Genomic DNA, 15901 nt, shown 5'->3' on the forward strand with positions numbered 1-15901 from the left:
AGAAACCATTAGGAAGATTCAATAGTGAAATCGCGACGTGAACGACGCTATAAAAAGGCACAATGATCAACTTTAACCATAAGAGCAACTTCACTGTCAAACAGAGGAAGTGAGAACTGACACTGTTCTCACCCAAACTGGTTTTCGCAAACACACACACACACACACCTATATACAGACACGTTGTCTCGCCCACACTTGCCAGATGGGCCGACCCATGGGCATTCCATGAAATAGGTGAGTGATACAGCAGAAGGTCTCCAGGACAGGTCACCGGCGTCTGTATAGTTATGCATCTATGTATTTATGCAAGCACGTGGGGCACTTCTCCTGGTCTTTGCTTTACATAGACAAGGAGCACACAAGTGATTCTGATACGGTGACCCGGCCAGCTGGTGGGCCGTCACTAGCCGGCGGCCCGCAGAGCGAGGTGACAAGCCGCATGAAGGGATTAAGTCAGGTAGAGGTGGTGTGAAGGGAAAGGACAGATGAGTAGCGTTGGAGCAGACAGGTTAAAAAAAAAAACCCAAGGATGTCACACTCTTGTTACTCTGCTCTGAAGTCAGAGTCTTCATCGAATTCAAGAGAATAACAAGGAATATCTGCCTCCGAGTGCTGGCCAAAAAAATCCCAGCAAAGTGTACAAACTCTGTTGTTTAAATGCTTTTACTTTGCATGAGTGCGTTTACAAAGTAATCTTTGGGAGAGAAAAAAAACCCTCAATTGGGTACTTCGTAATGGCTGCAAAGTCTAAGGCCATTACAACTAGACAACAAAATGGGTGATGGAAAATGATAGAGGTTAAGGAACAAGGTCAAGAGACTCAGGGGAGGAGGCAGGCAGAGAAATGAGAGGAGGCTGGGAAAGCGGAGGAGGTGCAGCCAAGCAAAAAGTCCCAAGGTAATTAGAGATTTTGAGAAAAGGGAAATAAAGATGAAGGATACAAATAAAGAAAATGGGGCAGCGCGAAGTGGTTTGTCGACAAAGAGACATGAACTGAATGACAAGAGAGAGGGTTGAAAGTGAGACTGACAAGAGGGTTGGCGGTTTGGAGAGGGTGAAGGGAGGGATTTCACGGGAAGGTTAATGATGGGACGGGAGGTAGACGGTAAAGAGAAAGAGAGTGGACCGAGGATTTTCTCCTTTTCCTACATGCTAACGGGGGCTGCAACAGCAAAACTGACAGTCATTCAAAGTGACGCTTACAGCAGAGATGAAACGTCGGCGCCAGCATGAGCGGACGAGAGGAATCGTCACACTTACTGCTGCAGCTCCCAACATTTTGGCTCCTGTGGGACCAAGTCAAATTAAATGTGTTGAGACGACACAGGAACATCACTGTTGGCGCGACAATCAGATATTTGTGATATATTATTTTACCATCAGGCAAGTTCAGTGGACAGAGTCAGCTCCACATATATAGAAATGTGGTTCACTGTCTGGGAATTCTCACAAATGCTGAATAGCGTGATTAGTTTTTCGGGTCAGAGGAGATTACTCTGACCCCTCAGACAAGATTTGGATTGTCTTCTTGGCAAAATGCTGATTCAACTAACATGACAATGTGAGGATTTACAGCTAAACCCCCCCCCCCCCCCCAAACTCAGAATTTTGCATTCACGCTACTGTAAGCTGCATTCATTAATTATTTCTTTCTTGAAATGGCAGGGCAACCTTCAAAATTGGTACATGAATCCCTTAATTATGCATTGCAGTGTTAAATGAAACATTAAGCCATGGGGACGGGGTTTTCTCAGCACAACCTTTAGGAGAGCTGCTCACCGAGAGGCGGCTTTAAAACACTCACCTGTTAAAAGCATCCCTCTTTATACGGAGAGCTGAAGTACCTGGCTTCCTGATAAATGCGGGAAACTATTTATGGATTATATTAGAGCAAAGCTCTGCCAGCAACCATCCCCTCTTAAAAGGGATTAAGCTACATTTATTCATTATCCTGTAAATATCTCTGTCTTAGGGCCCGCCGTAATGAGAAACACCTTGGATTTTACTTTGTGTTCCTGCCTGCTCGCATACATTTTTGCTTTTTCCTCATTTTGCTTGCTTATGTGTGGCTGTACGGTTTGTCTGACGGAAGCAAATGAAGAAGATTCTGCAAACATTTCTGGTTCCAGTGTGAACCCTGCTGCTTTTGGTGAGTCCCTGGTTTACCTTGCAGCGTCTGAACAGCAGCGTTTGCTATCTAAAATAGAATTCACATCGTATGATCACATAAAGCAAATGCATTATGACAAAGTTAAAGACAATTCAATGTGTCTCAACTGTTTAAATGCTTATTAGCTAATGTAAGCAACAATCTAAAGTATAGAAGAGAATAGCTCGTGATGATATTGATAAGTATATTATATGTTAAACTTAAAATCAGAATGAAATGTTGAAATCCACACATTCTATATCTGTTGCTCATTGACGGCACCATAATAAATCAGTAGATCATGTTTTCCATCTTGAAAAAATAAAAGAAGCCTACACCCTCACTTTGTTTTACCTCCACCAGCCCATGTCAACAATGTGACTGTTGTATTTAGCCTATATTACAAGATAGTGTATTTTCGACGTATCAAATATGTTATTCGGGTTCAGGTCTTTCTGTTTTTGAAAAACCTAAACAGATAACAGAAGCCATTAGTTAAAGACGGTGGTTATATGTGCTTTACTAATTAATAGCATCACTTTCTGCAGTCATTTGTGAACCGTAGAGTAGCATCATAATGGATTTGGTTTAAAAAATGTGCCAAATAACCATGACTAGACAGCTACCCACTGGAATAAATCTACATGTTAATTAAGCATTAGGAGGTTGAACTGTGGGGCGTGAGGCTTCAACTAGTCAAACATTTTAATGGTGAAATGACCTTTGAGCACGAACACCTGATGCAATAGAAAAAGAGAAGCCAAGTCACCTCTATGTGTTGGGTGGGGTGGGCGGGGGGGGGGGGGGGGGGGGGGGTGTCACCTCGGCTGGGGGTCTGTGTGACTCACTGGGTTTTGTCACAGCAGTACAGCCACGCTAACTACTTTGGCCCTGCCTGGCAGTATCCTTGAAGTTGGAGAGAAGGTTAACGTTTATCAAGTGTCTCACGGACACTCATAACCGTGCAGCTAACTGAGCGGATTCAGCTCCTCGGCTGCAGGGAAGCAAGGGCGGGCTACACATTTATTTCCCTGCCTCTCTCGGTCGGGGTGCCGGTCGAGAGGGCGGCGAGCAACTCTGCTCCACATCCGTTCGCTCGTCGGTTTTACTCCTCGGTGAGATATCCATCACCTGGAAAAGAGATGCTTTGTTTGACATCAAGATTGATATCGCCGACGCAAGATGACAGACTGACACCACGCGAGGCTCGGCTGGCAAGAATAGCAATGAAAACACGGTAGAGAAACTAATCTGGAAGCCGGGCTGTATAGTTCCTTCTCATATTGAAACTGAGACACTTGCTTATAGCATGTTGTTTACAGGTGGCAATGCCCACTCATCTCAATCCAGATTGGCTCATTCACTGCATACCCGTTGAATCAGTGAAAATAGGAATGAAAACAGGACATTCATTTTTGTGAAATTTGGTGGAGAATTATTAATGAAATCACAAGAAATAAACATATAACATAAACCCATGTAGCACTAAATAATGCTGAAGGTACACTTTTCAAATAAACTTAATTGACATTTAGTTTTTTACCTGTACATGGCTATACAGCCTGCCTGCTGTAAATTACTGGGGTTGGTCCATCATGACTGACTTAATCCAAAGAAAACCTAAAATCATGAGCGTGTTTTAGAGAGTAATGTTTCAGTAAGCTGCTTTGTCGGCGCAGTTCTTTGGTCTCTGAGCGTCATCAAAACAGTATCCTGGATGTAAGGTTTAGCAAATATTACAATTGAACCGATGTGTTCATTTGCACTTGAATGTTCTTCGTGTGCATTCCCATGTTTTTCCCCGTATCCCGATGACTTGGAAAAGCCTGTAGGTGTGCGGGTGTGTGTAGTTGCAAAACTTTTGTTTCCTTTGAGTTGCCCATATTTGAAGACAAACATCTGCGATGGCCTTCATTCACCACATCAAGTCCACTCCCAGTTGGACAATAAGAAATATTTAATCTGGATTTCCAACTCATTGAACTTCGTTTCAAAGTTTTTATTGGATAACTTTAGAAACAAAGTTCACTGGGAGTGTTTCCTTCTCACAAGTAGATAACGGTGTTCCGATGGATGGATGGATGATATATTCTATATCTATGTTGTCACTAACAAACTTTCAGTAAAATGAATCAGGTCATTTACTTTTAGATAAGAGATAAGCTAAAGTTTCCTGGGGAAACGTGACGACCGACCGGCATACAAAGACAGATTATTCCTTCTTATCATGTTCATCAGAGGCAGCCATCAAAGATTAACCCGTGCCATTAGTTTGATCTGACTTGACCGTAACCTATTTAAGGTTATCATTAACCTGTGTCTCACGTGTTTTTTTTGTTGTTTTTTAAACCTGTGTCTGACCTTTTAATCCATGCTTAGCCTGTGTTTAATCTGGTTTCATCACATTCAATCCAGGTTATAAACAGGTTTTTAGCACAAATAACACAGTTTACCACAAAACAGACAAAACAGTAAACATGTAGCTAAACGTTTACATAGATCCATGGCGAAACCTTCAAATTAAGAGTTTTTGCAAAGTAGCAGTTGTGATTTTTGGTGCATTTAATGCTTTAATGCCTTGACTATGGCACATAAGGATTTTTATTTGCACCGACTTTAAAGTTTCTGAATATACTTTGATCGCACCGTGGTGTTGAATAGTTACAAGATAAACTGTGGATAATCACTCCACCTTGTATATCAGCATATCTCGGGCACAAACCCAAAGGCTGTACACCAACAAAGAAGTAAAACACGTGCAAGTAAAAGCAATAAAAAAAAAAAAAAAAAGGGCTGCTGATATCTACAGCCACAGTATAAAAGATCTAATCCCGCACTGTTTCATAAAACATCCTGACACAATGTTCAAGGTAAGACACCATTATTATTTTTTCTGTAGGAGAACTGGAAACTATTTCAACCACCCAAAATAAGCACTGATACTAGCAGCGCATTACTCACATGGTAACTTTAGCAATATGTTTCATTTTCAAAGTGTGTTTTTGTCTTTCACCAGATGGAGACGTTGCTTCTGTTGCTGACACTGACATGCTGTGCTGCCGTTCCTCAAAGTATGTCAATTTAACATAGGAAATATAGTATTGGAATTATTGAACAGCTCATGGTCCACAATATTGTGAAACTAAGATGTGGTAAAAAAAAAAAAAAGTAATAATTTGAATTAAAGAAAAAACAACACTGGACTAATATAAATTTAAATTTGAATCAAACTTTGTAGCGATAGTTTTGTTTTGTCATTACATCATGTTTGTCATTCTTAACATTTTGGTAAACTGTTTCTAAACTATGTGGAGAGTGACAGTCAATACAATTAATAATTCATAAATACAACCTGACCACAGCTTACATTTTTGAAAATGTCATTGTTGTTCTAAGTTTATCCTCCTTTTTAACTAAAATCTACTTTTTCAGTTTGTCCAATCGCCCAATTCTAAGTCACAAGGTTTGTTTTAGGGCTGCATGGTAGTTTAATGTCAGGATGGGAGGATACTTGATGATTATACAATACCTGCAGGATGTGTCTGCCCCCCATGGCTCATCTCCAGAGCCGAATGGATCTTTGCTGTATTTTGCGTTTAACTACTCTTTTTTTGTTTAAGATTTGGCAGATAAAATGTTCACCTTCCCACGGGAAGGCCCCAGAGATTTTGTGCGACTGACTACATCGAGACAAGTTTTTAATGCGGTAACCGTCTGCTTCAGGTATGGCTTTAACAAATGAACGTATGAATGACGCCGTTAAAATCTGCATATGTGACAATGACATTGTTTTTACCCCAACAGGTCCTTTACAGACCTCACAAGGGATCATGTATTGGTTTCCATGGCGACACCCTCAGTTTACAACAACTTCCTTATCTTTAAAATTGTCAATTCGCTTCAAATGTGGAGCAAAGACTCATGTAAGGACTTTAGGATGCAGGACTACCACCTAAATGCCTGGAACTCCATTTGTTCCACATGGGACGGGGCATCTGGAGTCGGGCAAATATGGTTGAATGGAAATCCCTCCAGCAGGAAATTTGTCAGCTCTGGACCCAACAGTGGACCTTTCATAATTGTTTTGGGACAGGTAATATTATTTTTATTTTAACACAATCATGAGCGTTGCGAGAAATATGAGGGTTTGCATTGTGGTTAATGAGCTGTATTTTAGTCGAGCAACAACACTAATCTTACTTCATGTGATTAAGCTCAGAAGCATATCTGAAGCGTAGATTACATGATTTCCTCCAGGGGTCACGTACATCCAATTTGGATCTGGAGTAGACAAGAATAATCTCCAAGCGTTTGTTTTAGTGAAAAGATGGGGGGAAAAAAACCATCTACGTTCACTTGAACACTGTAAGAAAACTGTGCAATTCACATTTCCGACGATGCTTCCAGTTACTGGTGCAGAAAAAGATACTGTCTGATGTTACATGTCTTTTATTTAAACAATACAAATGAGAGGCAACAATTTTAAACACTTTAAAATACAATTTTACGATTTTCGGAGCTCCCATGTACTGTACACACCAAGCAAATGTGTTAACAAGCAAAACTCTAAACAACCACTAACCGTACGGTCCACAACTCACCAGGAACAAGATACTTTCGGTGGAGGTTTTGAAGGCGTTCAAAGTTTCGTTGGCATGATGACCGATCTCCACATGTGGGACTACACCCTCTCCACCTGTGAGATCCGGAACTTCATGGAAGCTCAAAACTTCCCTCCAGGAAATGTGCTGAACTGGAAAGAGTTGGAGTTCAAGATTATAGGAGGAGTGCTCATTGAAAATAAAGAAACTACTGTATGTTTTAATTAAATCCAAATGAAGGTTAGAATCACGTTTTCTATTGTTTTACGTGTCATGTCAATGATTGATTCAACTTATTGTCAAGTTAAACAAACTCTGATTGCAATCATTTAAAAGAATCGCAAACGTTATTGTACATTTTATACTTTTGTAACTGTTCTTAATGCTTTTGTCAAATTAAACAGACATTGTCTTTTTGTTGGATCTTTTTCCCTTTTAGCTCCAAATGATTAAATGTTGGGTTTAATATTTTTAAAGTGCAATTTTGAAGAACTAAATAGTCCTTTTTCAAACCAAACACTCCCCACAAGTTTAAAAAAATAGCTTAACACGAATAGTTAGGAGTATTTGGACAATAGTACTTTGACAGATGCTGCAACTGCAGCATGTTGTCGTTGAGATTCTGGTACGCTTCAGTCATAAGCAGCCAGATCTGTATTTTCTGTTAAACAGCAAGGCGACCTTTAGATTAACCTTCATACCCTGACAAGAAAACGTCTGTTGTGGGAAGTACATTTAATGAGATAACTGTGTGTGGGTTTTTTTTTTTTTTCTAGCATGTACAGCCACTCATGGGTGCTGCAGTTTGTTTTTTGTAATGAAACCACATACGCAAGGACAGAGAACGATAAGCTATAAACATCAACAATGGCGAGGACATGGACATTCGTATGGACAGACAATGAATGACGGATTGTCAGGTGACTGTGAACTAGAAAACTACCAAGTCCCAGGAGAACACTGACTGGAAGCCATGACCCTCGGAGAGACAAACGTTGTTATCGTCCATTGAGTTGCGTAGATGTGCTGTAGTGTGCAGCTGCAGTTGCAGGGTTCCAGAAAAGTTGCGTTTTCCCTTGTTTCCGTGGTCATGGAAATGGAGCGTTTTGAAGAAGTTGCGTTTTCCCCCATTTCTGAAGAGTCTGAGTGTTTTTGAAAAGTTGGGTTTTCCAGCCATTTACACAGAACTGGGGTTAGAATGTTTTCAAAAGGTTGCCCTCAGTCTGTCCACGGTCAGAAAGGAGGACGTGGAGAAGGGAGAAACATGGGAGAAACTCATTTAACCAGGGACACTCAGCAACAGTCAGGGATTATTATTATTATTGTTATCTCATTCATGTTACAGAAAAATGCTGAACGCTTCGGGCAAAGTGTAGGAAAAACACTTAATGTAGTCCATGTCAATCATTCTGTCCCCTCATCTTCTACAGTTACATCACACTTGTGTGAAAGTCTTCTTGTCAGTTAACATGAGAGCTGCCACTAATTCCAACGCTTCCTCCTGACTTCTCAGACTCTTTTGACAAAGTCATACCTTGCAACTCAGTCAGTGATTGACCTCAAAAAAGGAGAAATTCTGCCACCCGGTGGACGGATGATACCATTACAGGCGGTCTTTATGAATTCATTTCTATTTCTGGGACGTGCATCACCCAAGTACAGGTGGCCTGCAGTGGTGGGTGATACCTGGTGTAGTTCTGCAGCGTGTTAAGAGTTCTGTCAGCAAAACTAACACGTTTCAGTTTCTGTACCTTCACACACTCGTACTAACACACGCGTGTTCGTGCCTCTGCCCATGCAGGAATGAACTGAGGTCTTCGCCTGAACCTGCCGCTCCTCCCATAAACACCCCCAGTTCGGTTATTCTTTCCTGGTTTTGGACTAATTTAGCTTCCTTTCATCACGACTTGATCTTAATCTAAAAGTACATCACACCAGGTTGCTCCTTACCTGCATGACTTCAACCATATGCCTCCGTTGGGGATTATTGATTTACATTTGAAATCTTTCTCACACATTGTGCTTAAAACATTTTTTTATGCCTGATGAAAATAAGTTTGAGGAGCAGCAAAATAAAGACCCACCACGCATTAAAAAGGAACTGAATGCCTTTGTGCTTTTTTTTAAGAAGCAGAGGCAAATTGTGACAGCGGACTTTAGTATAAGAGTCTTAATTAACCATTTTTAAAGACGCACACTCATTTCTTTTTAGAAAGCCGCCTGAAGAGGAGTTGGAATTTGGTGACATTGTTGATGCTTTGCATTCATTTTTTTTCACTTGGTACTGCAGGACTATTTGTACGGGAATAAATCAAAGTGCATTTGATAGGCATTGAGTGGAGGTTTCTTATTCCATAATGATTCACTGTGGTTTGCAGGTTTCTTGAAGCTTTGCTGTTTATACACCAAATGTCATCAGCCAGGATCAGCAAAAGCTCAAACACTCTTGACACTGTTGACATACAGAACTCACAAGGACAAAATTCTTAATATCATTTTTTTTTCCTCAATGCGGAACAAAGACTGCGCAGCATCGATTGCACGCGTGTGAGAATGATTACTACTTTCATATTGAAAGGCAAATATCAATGTTCTATCTACTAGTTCTTTTATCCATTTGAGAAATCTACATACTAACATTTATTCCACCTCTTTTTTTCAGTATTGATTATTATTTTCAGATTTTGATGGAAAACAAACTGCACTTTGACACTACGACAAGTTTGTCTTGTCTGCCCTTGGGTTTGTGTTTGTAGTCCCAACATAGACCGGTCCATCCATCGTCTTGACCACTTTATTCAACTTTTTTTTTTTTTTTTTTGGTGCTGGAGCGGACAACAGGTGAAGCACTGGATACGTGATCAGCCCATCGCAGCGCAAACAGACACACACACTTTTTCAACGACGGCAGGACTACCCAAACAAACCCCAGAGGGAGAACATGCAAACTCCACATTAAAGTTGCTCCCAAGCCTGACCTCAATCTTGTTCCCTCCTTTGAAAGCACCTAGAAATGACTGTTATATGTGGTGTTATATAAATAAAGTTGAATTGAAACCCAGCCAACATGGTTCATGGCTGGGCTACTTGGGTGCCGAGTGGGCTAGAAATGAACAGCTTCCCTGGAACCCAAATTGGCATTGGTGGTGCCATTAATTTCCTTTAACCTTCAAGTGCCAATAAGTGTCTATCTGAAAACAACCCCGCGTACAAAGCCACAAGTATTAACCAAGAGGACAAAAACAAAAACTATAGACTCTGAAGTGTGCTGTCAATGGCTTTATGTTTAGTTAAAATTACAAAAACAATTACACAAACAATACCAACAATATGCATAAATATATCTAGGGTAGTTATATTATTTAATTTGGGAAATAATGTCTATAAATATCTGTTGTAGTTTTACACAATGCAGGTAGCGGCTTGCTACGACATACACCAAAGCAACAGAGGGTGACTTGTGCAGTAATACATTTCAGTGGTCGGGTAAGCATGTCGGTCAGTTAATTCAGCAGAAGGCAAAACTATAGAACCCGGATCGACCTGAGCTTTCTGGCCTCACGGGGGAAATCATCTCAGTGTGTTCTCCTTCAGAAAAGAGCCAAACGTGTAAAAGGGTGAGACCCTGTCGTCTTGGGCGCGCACACTGAAGAGTCGCACCCCCCCCCCCCCCCGAGTGCCAGCTGGCGGCGACTGCTGCGAGGGTGAAGTGTTTGCAGGGTTTGATTATCGCAGGATGAAAAACTGCTTGAATTAGATGCCTTGATTGTGCGTGCTTCTTTCAGTTGCTTGGTTCGTGTGCCATTGTCAGATGCACCTCGCTCGTGTGATCGACTCCATATAACTCACCGCAAATAGGCAGAAAAGGGTTTTTCCTCGCACACGGTGTGTGGACTGAGGGAATCTAAAGCACATTTTGCACCAAGACATGTTTAATGCTCCTCACAACATTGAACCACTTTCACCAACTTTTATACGATTTCACGTTTTGGATATAAAGCTATCCTGGCCATACGTACGCCGTCTTCTGGGGAAGGGATTACTTGGGCTGCTCAAAAACATGCGGACCCCGCCAAAAACAGCGCGACAGTAAGAAAGCAGAAGGAAATGAAGGCACAGAGGTGCATTTGTATTTCAAAACACACTCTGGTGGTTGTTCAAGGACTCGAGCAGGTCGTCGGTTAGTTTAAAAGGACAGAACACCGCATGTGGTTACTTTCACCTTAAAATAAATGAGTCAATGTGGCATTGTTTAGATTTACCTTCATGGCATCTCAGAAACGTCCTGAAAAATACATCTATGTAAGAAAAGTATTGATGATCGTCCTTTGCAGCTGGTAAAACCTTCGACAGCAGGACAGTGACACAGTTCACCTTCCATTATCACTAAAGGGCTGGAAAAGTAAACAGCTTGATCAGAAACTACCACAAACGCTGGTTTTGCTTTGGGGTTTTTCTTCCAGAATGTAGACCCAGCCTGTTGAGGCTGCACGAAGTATCCCAATTTCATCATCGTTTGCAACGCGACTGAATTGCAGTAAAGTATGTTTCCATGCACGGTGCATCAATGTCGACATATTTGGCCAATTAGAAGGCCAACAAACTCGACTTCCCTCGATTGAGGCGATAACAAACCGTATTTCGCATGTCAACGACTGCCCTGCTTCTGAAGTGCTGCTGGTTGGCACTGCAGATGGGCATCTGAAAAATACATAGATACAATTTTGAGGGTCCAAGAGGGGAAAAGAGCATATCAACTTTACATAATCAAAATATTTGTTTGTATATTATCACAGATCAAATATTTAACTGGTGCTGTGCAGCATCCTCTGTCATCATCAGCCAATTAAACACCGCTTGTATCTGGATGAAGTTCAGTGAACTGATGTCAGTCCTGCCATAGAGGTACATCCAGAACAAGAAGCTAAACTTCTCCAATCTTACAAGCCGCTGTGCAGCAAAATCATACCAACTCTGACGAAAGAATTAGTTTCTGAGGAGGAGACGCGACGGAGTCGAGGTTGACACAACAAGATAAAGACAAAAGGTCACAGGTACAGAAGTACTGTCGACGCAGGCAATTGACTAGAAGCTACTAAATAACCAAAAGTAACACAGAAAAAGTGCAATGTGAAAATTATCGATATTAAAAAATGTTTATCCTTCCACCTGCTTCAGATGAAAACCAGTGTATCAAACGTGTCTCAAAGTGTACACTCGGCTGAGATCCACTGTAGTCAGCAGCAGCTCGTTCTCAGAAACAAAGACAGCCAGATGAGACGACCTCAGGAAAATGGTCAAAAAACCTGACTCACTCAATCGGAAGAAAACATAGAAAAAAATAAAATAAAACAACCTTTAAGATAAAGGAGCATATTATCATCAGTACAAAAAGTTAAAGAACTCAGTTGGCCCTATGCATTGATGTGCTCGAGGTATTTTAATGTTGTATGTGGCTTAATCACTTAGCACTGCAGGATTTTATACTTTACTACTTCCATAGTAGTTCCGTCTTCAAAATGGAAAATAACGTTTCAGAGCTTCAAATCTATCTACGAGCTTATGTGTTGCGATTATCAACAGACTAACAAACCTCACGAGACATGAACCTCGCCGACAGTGATGTCCTCCTTAAGAATAGTCAGTCAATAATTTGAAATACGACAGAAAAGTAAAGAAGTTGGTGTGAGACCTCTCACTGACTGACTACAGTGGAAGTGACCTCAGAAACACTCTGCTGCTCTTCCAGGTTAAACGTTCCTCCCCCCGTTGATGACGTTCCCTCCGGGAGGGGCGATGTGAATGGAGTCCAGAATGGGCCGCAGGATTTGGCCGAACGGCCTGCAGAGGGAGAGGAAAGTTCAGTTGATTTATAACTGGAGAATTACAAGGCTTCGGCATGACACTGAACACTCCTACGTGACGGGAAGCCAGTCGGCAACAGAAGTCATTCAACTTGGAAAAACACAAGAGCGGCAGGTTTTTCTGCCGCCTCAAACTGGTGGACTTGTTTGGGATATTGTGCTCTTTCTCTCAGGGAAGCTTATGTGACTTTTTTGATGGCGATTCTAAACACAGCAAAATAAAACAAGCTGCTCTTCCAAACTGGGAACAAGTCAACCTCTGACCTTTATGCATGTGATGTGATCTCTGTCTCCGAACCTCAGACAATCCCACTTTCGATGACTACAGGTATCCTTTTAGCACGAATCAGGACAAGAATTACCTTTTAACCGTTTATTTATATATTATAAAACATCTCTTTGTAGGCTTCGAGATAAGAGCCGTAACTTTTAACTGCAGTCATTTTAGCCGCTGGTTATGCATCTTAATTCAGCACTTTTGATAACTGGAAGAAACATACTGTACGACTCTGCTTCGACTGGCCTTGTGATGTCTAAAAAGATAACCAAAAAGCAGCTCAGTGCTTTGGAATAAATCCTAAATCAACTGTCACAACTCACCCAAAACTGCATGACATGGACAAAGATTTTTTATGTTTGTGTCTGATCTTCATGGAACTTAATAGTAGAGAACAGTTTAATCTGTTGCTTTGAAAGACCTGTCACTGAGACGGTGTGTTGCTCATTTTGGGAAGAACAGGGTGTTCAGTCGGGACGTTTCTCACTCACGTGGAGAGGATTTCAGAGGGAAGGTCCGTGATGTAGGAGGGGATGGAGTTGCCCGTCAGGAACTGAGCCACCTCATTGGTGAAAGTGTTGCAGTTGTGCTCAAATAGACGATACCGGTCACCCCTGAACCAAGAGAACCACAGAAGACAGTCACCGTCTGGATACTCACTCATATAAGGCGAAAGCCGAAATCAAGATTTCCCCTTTCTCAAAGCTACAGTCTAAGAAAACGTGTCTGCTTCGGAACCAAAAAGCATTTCTGGTATAAATTTAGAAATCGGTTGTCTTGTGAGAAGGAGGCGATAAGGAGCCGTTACTCAACCTGTATGTGCTTTCTCCGAGAGAGGAGAGGTAGTCCATGAAGATCTCCTCAGATACTTCGGTTTCCCCCAGCTCCACCACCGTGTCTGGAGGACCCAGCATAGTACCACCCTAAAAAACACACGCCAGAGCAACTCAGTTTTCCCATGGGATCATATAGAAACTAGTATGAAGAGGCCAGGGCAACAAGTTGAACTCAATCCAGCTCAATGACAAGAAAAAATAAGTAATTCAGATGGTTCCATTCGGCTACGGTTTCAATTTTGCGTCAGTCAAGTTGCATTATTTGTCTGATAGTAATGATCCTTCAACAAAGTGATGTGTTCTCCATGCAGTTCAATGAAACCAGAGGACCTTGTGTGGTCTGCAGGCCACACAATCCCTCGGTCTGATGTAGAGAAACACTGAAGCGGCTCACAAGAAGAGAATTTCCCATAAATTGGAAATGACCTTCAAATAAAAGCACAGCCTTATCTGGTCTGAGTAACCAAGTACTAGAAACTGAAGTGAATACAAATGCATCCTTGTTGACTTCTTACCGGTGAGCAGCTGGAGATCCCCTCCCCTCCGAAGAAGAACTCATCACCATATGCCACTATAGCCGTGTGCCTGGAAGGAAGCAACTCTATTAACCCTTCGATGAGCCAGTGAGTACTTTGGTGGAACTTTCACATTTCTTGCGATTTCTTCTGAACTACCACTGCTCCATTGGTGACAATCACATAGTTGATGGTTGAATAGTTGTGGTAAACTGTTGAAAAAAAGTGTTCTCTGTGAGAGCTTTCTAAAAATAGTGAAAACTGTGAAACGGCACTTATACCCTCAAGTTTCCAAACAACACTGATTTCTATACTGTTCCTTTGAGAGTGCATATTTTACAGTCAGCAGATCCCCAATTAACACACTTCACTAGGACATTAATCTCATTTGACTATGAGCTTAATCTATACTTTTGATTTAGTAGAGTTTGAGACCTTCCAACAAATTTAAATTGAAATAAGTCGCATAAAAGGATTTTCATTTTGACTGATTTTAAACAGCTGTATTTCCACACTGTGTGCTTCAATGATTGTTGTCTAAACGGTCAACCACAATATTAAATTATATCCCATTGCCTCATTATCAAATAAAGTGTGACAAATTACTTGATTCAACAAACAAGTTGCAGTCAATAAATACTGCATATAAAAAAACAAAACAAAGACCAAAGGACCAGGAGATGCCCACACAACGTGGGAGGCAATGCTGACACAAACCAGGAGCTGAGACTTACCAAATACCGTCCAGCTGTTTTCCTGTAACATGGAGAAAACATGGTAAGAAACCGGTGGAGGAGGAAGAGGAGGAGGAGGAAATAGCAGCTGATTATAAGAGCCCCACAGATAAGCTGATAACGACGATTTTTAACGATTTAATCTTTTTTTTTTTTTTTTTTTAAACTTCCGACTCAAACACAAAAGGCTTGTCCATTAGCTGCCAAAAACCAATGACACTAAAAACACTGAAATCACGAAAAGCTAAAGTCATTACCCTGCATGCTAACCGCTGCTTCCGCCGGCGGAATTTGTTTATGTCACTATATTCCCGAGGCCAGCCTGCATCTCTCTACTTACCTAACATGATGGGACTGAGGCTCCGGGCCATCCCTCTGGAGAGATCATAAATATACAGCTGTACGCCGTATCGTGGAACATTCTTATCCATAATTTAAAGCTTATTGCTTCAAATGTTTCTGTTAGCAAGCGATGCTACGGACATCCAACCGTACAGTGAGGTGGGGGCTCAGTGTGAGACAGGGTGACGTCACCACGTATAAATACATGTGTAATACCGTTTCCGGTGCTTTCAAAATAAGACAAACGCTACGCGAAGCCCCGATAAACTATTAACGACATAGTTTGGAATATATAGTATTTTGAAGAACATCCTGTATTTCCGTTTCCCTCCCCTGAATCTACATGACTGGACAGTATTTCAATAAAACACGTTAATGTAGAATATTTCAGAAGAAATTTTGGATGCCTGCCTCTCCTTTGCGCTCATTTGAACTGCTTTCATGTCCTCCATAAAGTGCCTCTCCCATCCAATTTGTATGGGAAAGTTTTCGCAGTTTTTTGTGATTTATTTGGAAACGGTTAGCCGAATCTTTGACAAAACTCGTAAATGTCATTGCAACATATTCACAATGTGCTTTT

At 41.3% G+C, this 15901-nt stretch overlaps 2 protein-coding genes across 2 annotated transcripts; one reads left to right on the plus strand and one right to left on the minus strand.

The window, feature by feature from the left end:
* The first annotated feature begins 4969 nt into the window (after positions 1-4969).
* Positions 4970-7168, plus strand: LOC308124511 (C-reactive protein-like). The gene is made up of 5 exons (XM_080487540.1): positions 4970-5022; positions 5169-5223; positions 5773-5875; positions 5957-6245; positions 6757-7168. The coding sequence occupies exons 1-5, from the start codon at positions 5014-5016 to the stop codon at positions 6979-6981; spliced, it is 681 nt and encodes a 226-aa protein (XP_080343666.1). The 5' UTR covers positions 4970-5013; the 3' UTR covers positions 6982-7168.
* Positions 7169-9574: 2406 nt separating this feature from the next.
* Positions 9575-15505, minus strand: desi1a (desumoylating isopeptidase 1a). The gene is made up of 6 exons (XM_080487541.1): positions 15320-15505; positions 14980-15001; positions 14246-14315; positions 13708-13817; positions 13386-13508; positions 9575-12594 (listed from the first exon to the last, which is right to left on the minus strand). The coding sequence occupies exons 1-6, from the start codon at positions 15408-15410 to the stop codon at positions 12504-12506; spliced, it is 507 nt and encodes a 168-aa protein (XP_080343667.1). The 5' UTR covers positions 15411-15505; the 3' UTR covers positions 9575-12503.
* Positions 15506-15901: the final 396 nt, after the last annotated feature.

Source organism: Lipophrys pholis (genome assembly GCF_963383615.2).
Source record: "Lipophrys pholis genome assembly, chromosome: 19".
Taxonomy (NCBI): domain Eukaryota; kingdom Metazoa; phylum Chordata; class Actinopteri; order Blenniiformes; family Blenniidae; genus Lipophrys; species Lipophrys pholis.

What these genes read in the sequence shown, in the direction of transcription:
- LOC308124511 (XM_080487540.1), top strand. An exon ending in CTGTGCTGCCGTTCCTCAAA is followed by an intron (nt 5,224 to 5,772) that starts GTATGTCAATTT and finishes TTTTTGTTTAAG; the next exon opens with ATTTGGCAGATAAAATGTTC. An exon ending in GCGGTAACCGTCTGCTTCAG is followed by an intron (nt 5,876 to 5,956) that starts GTATGGCTTTAA and finishes TTACCCCAACAG; the next exon opens with GTCCTTTACAGACCTCACAA.
- desi1a (XM_080487541.1), bottom strand. Translation starts at nt 15,410, where the DNA reads ATGGATAAGAATGTTCCACGATACGGCGTACAGCTGTATATTTATGAT. An exon ending in CCTCAGTCCCATCATGTTAG is followed by an intron (nt 15,002 to 15,319) that starts GTAAGTAGAGAG and finishes TCCATGTTACAG; the next exon opens with GAAAACAGCTGGACGGTATT. An exon ending in CTCGGAGAAAGCACATACAG is followed by an intron (nt 13,509 to 13,707) that starts GTTGAGTAACGG and finishes CTCTTGGTTCAG; the next exon opens with GGGTGACCGGTATCGTCTAT.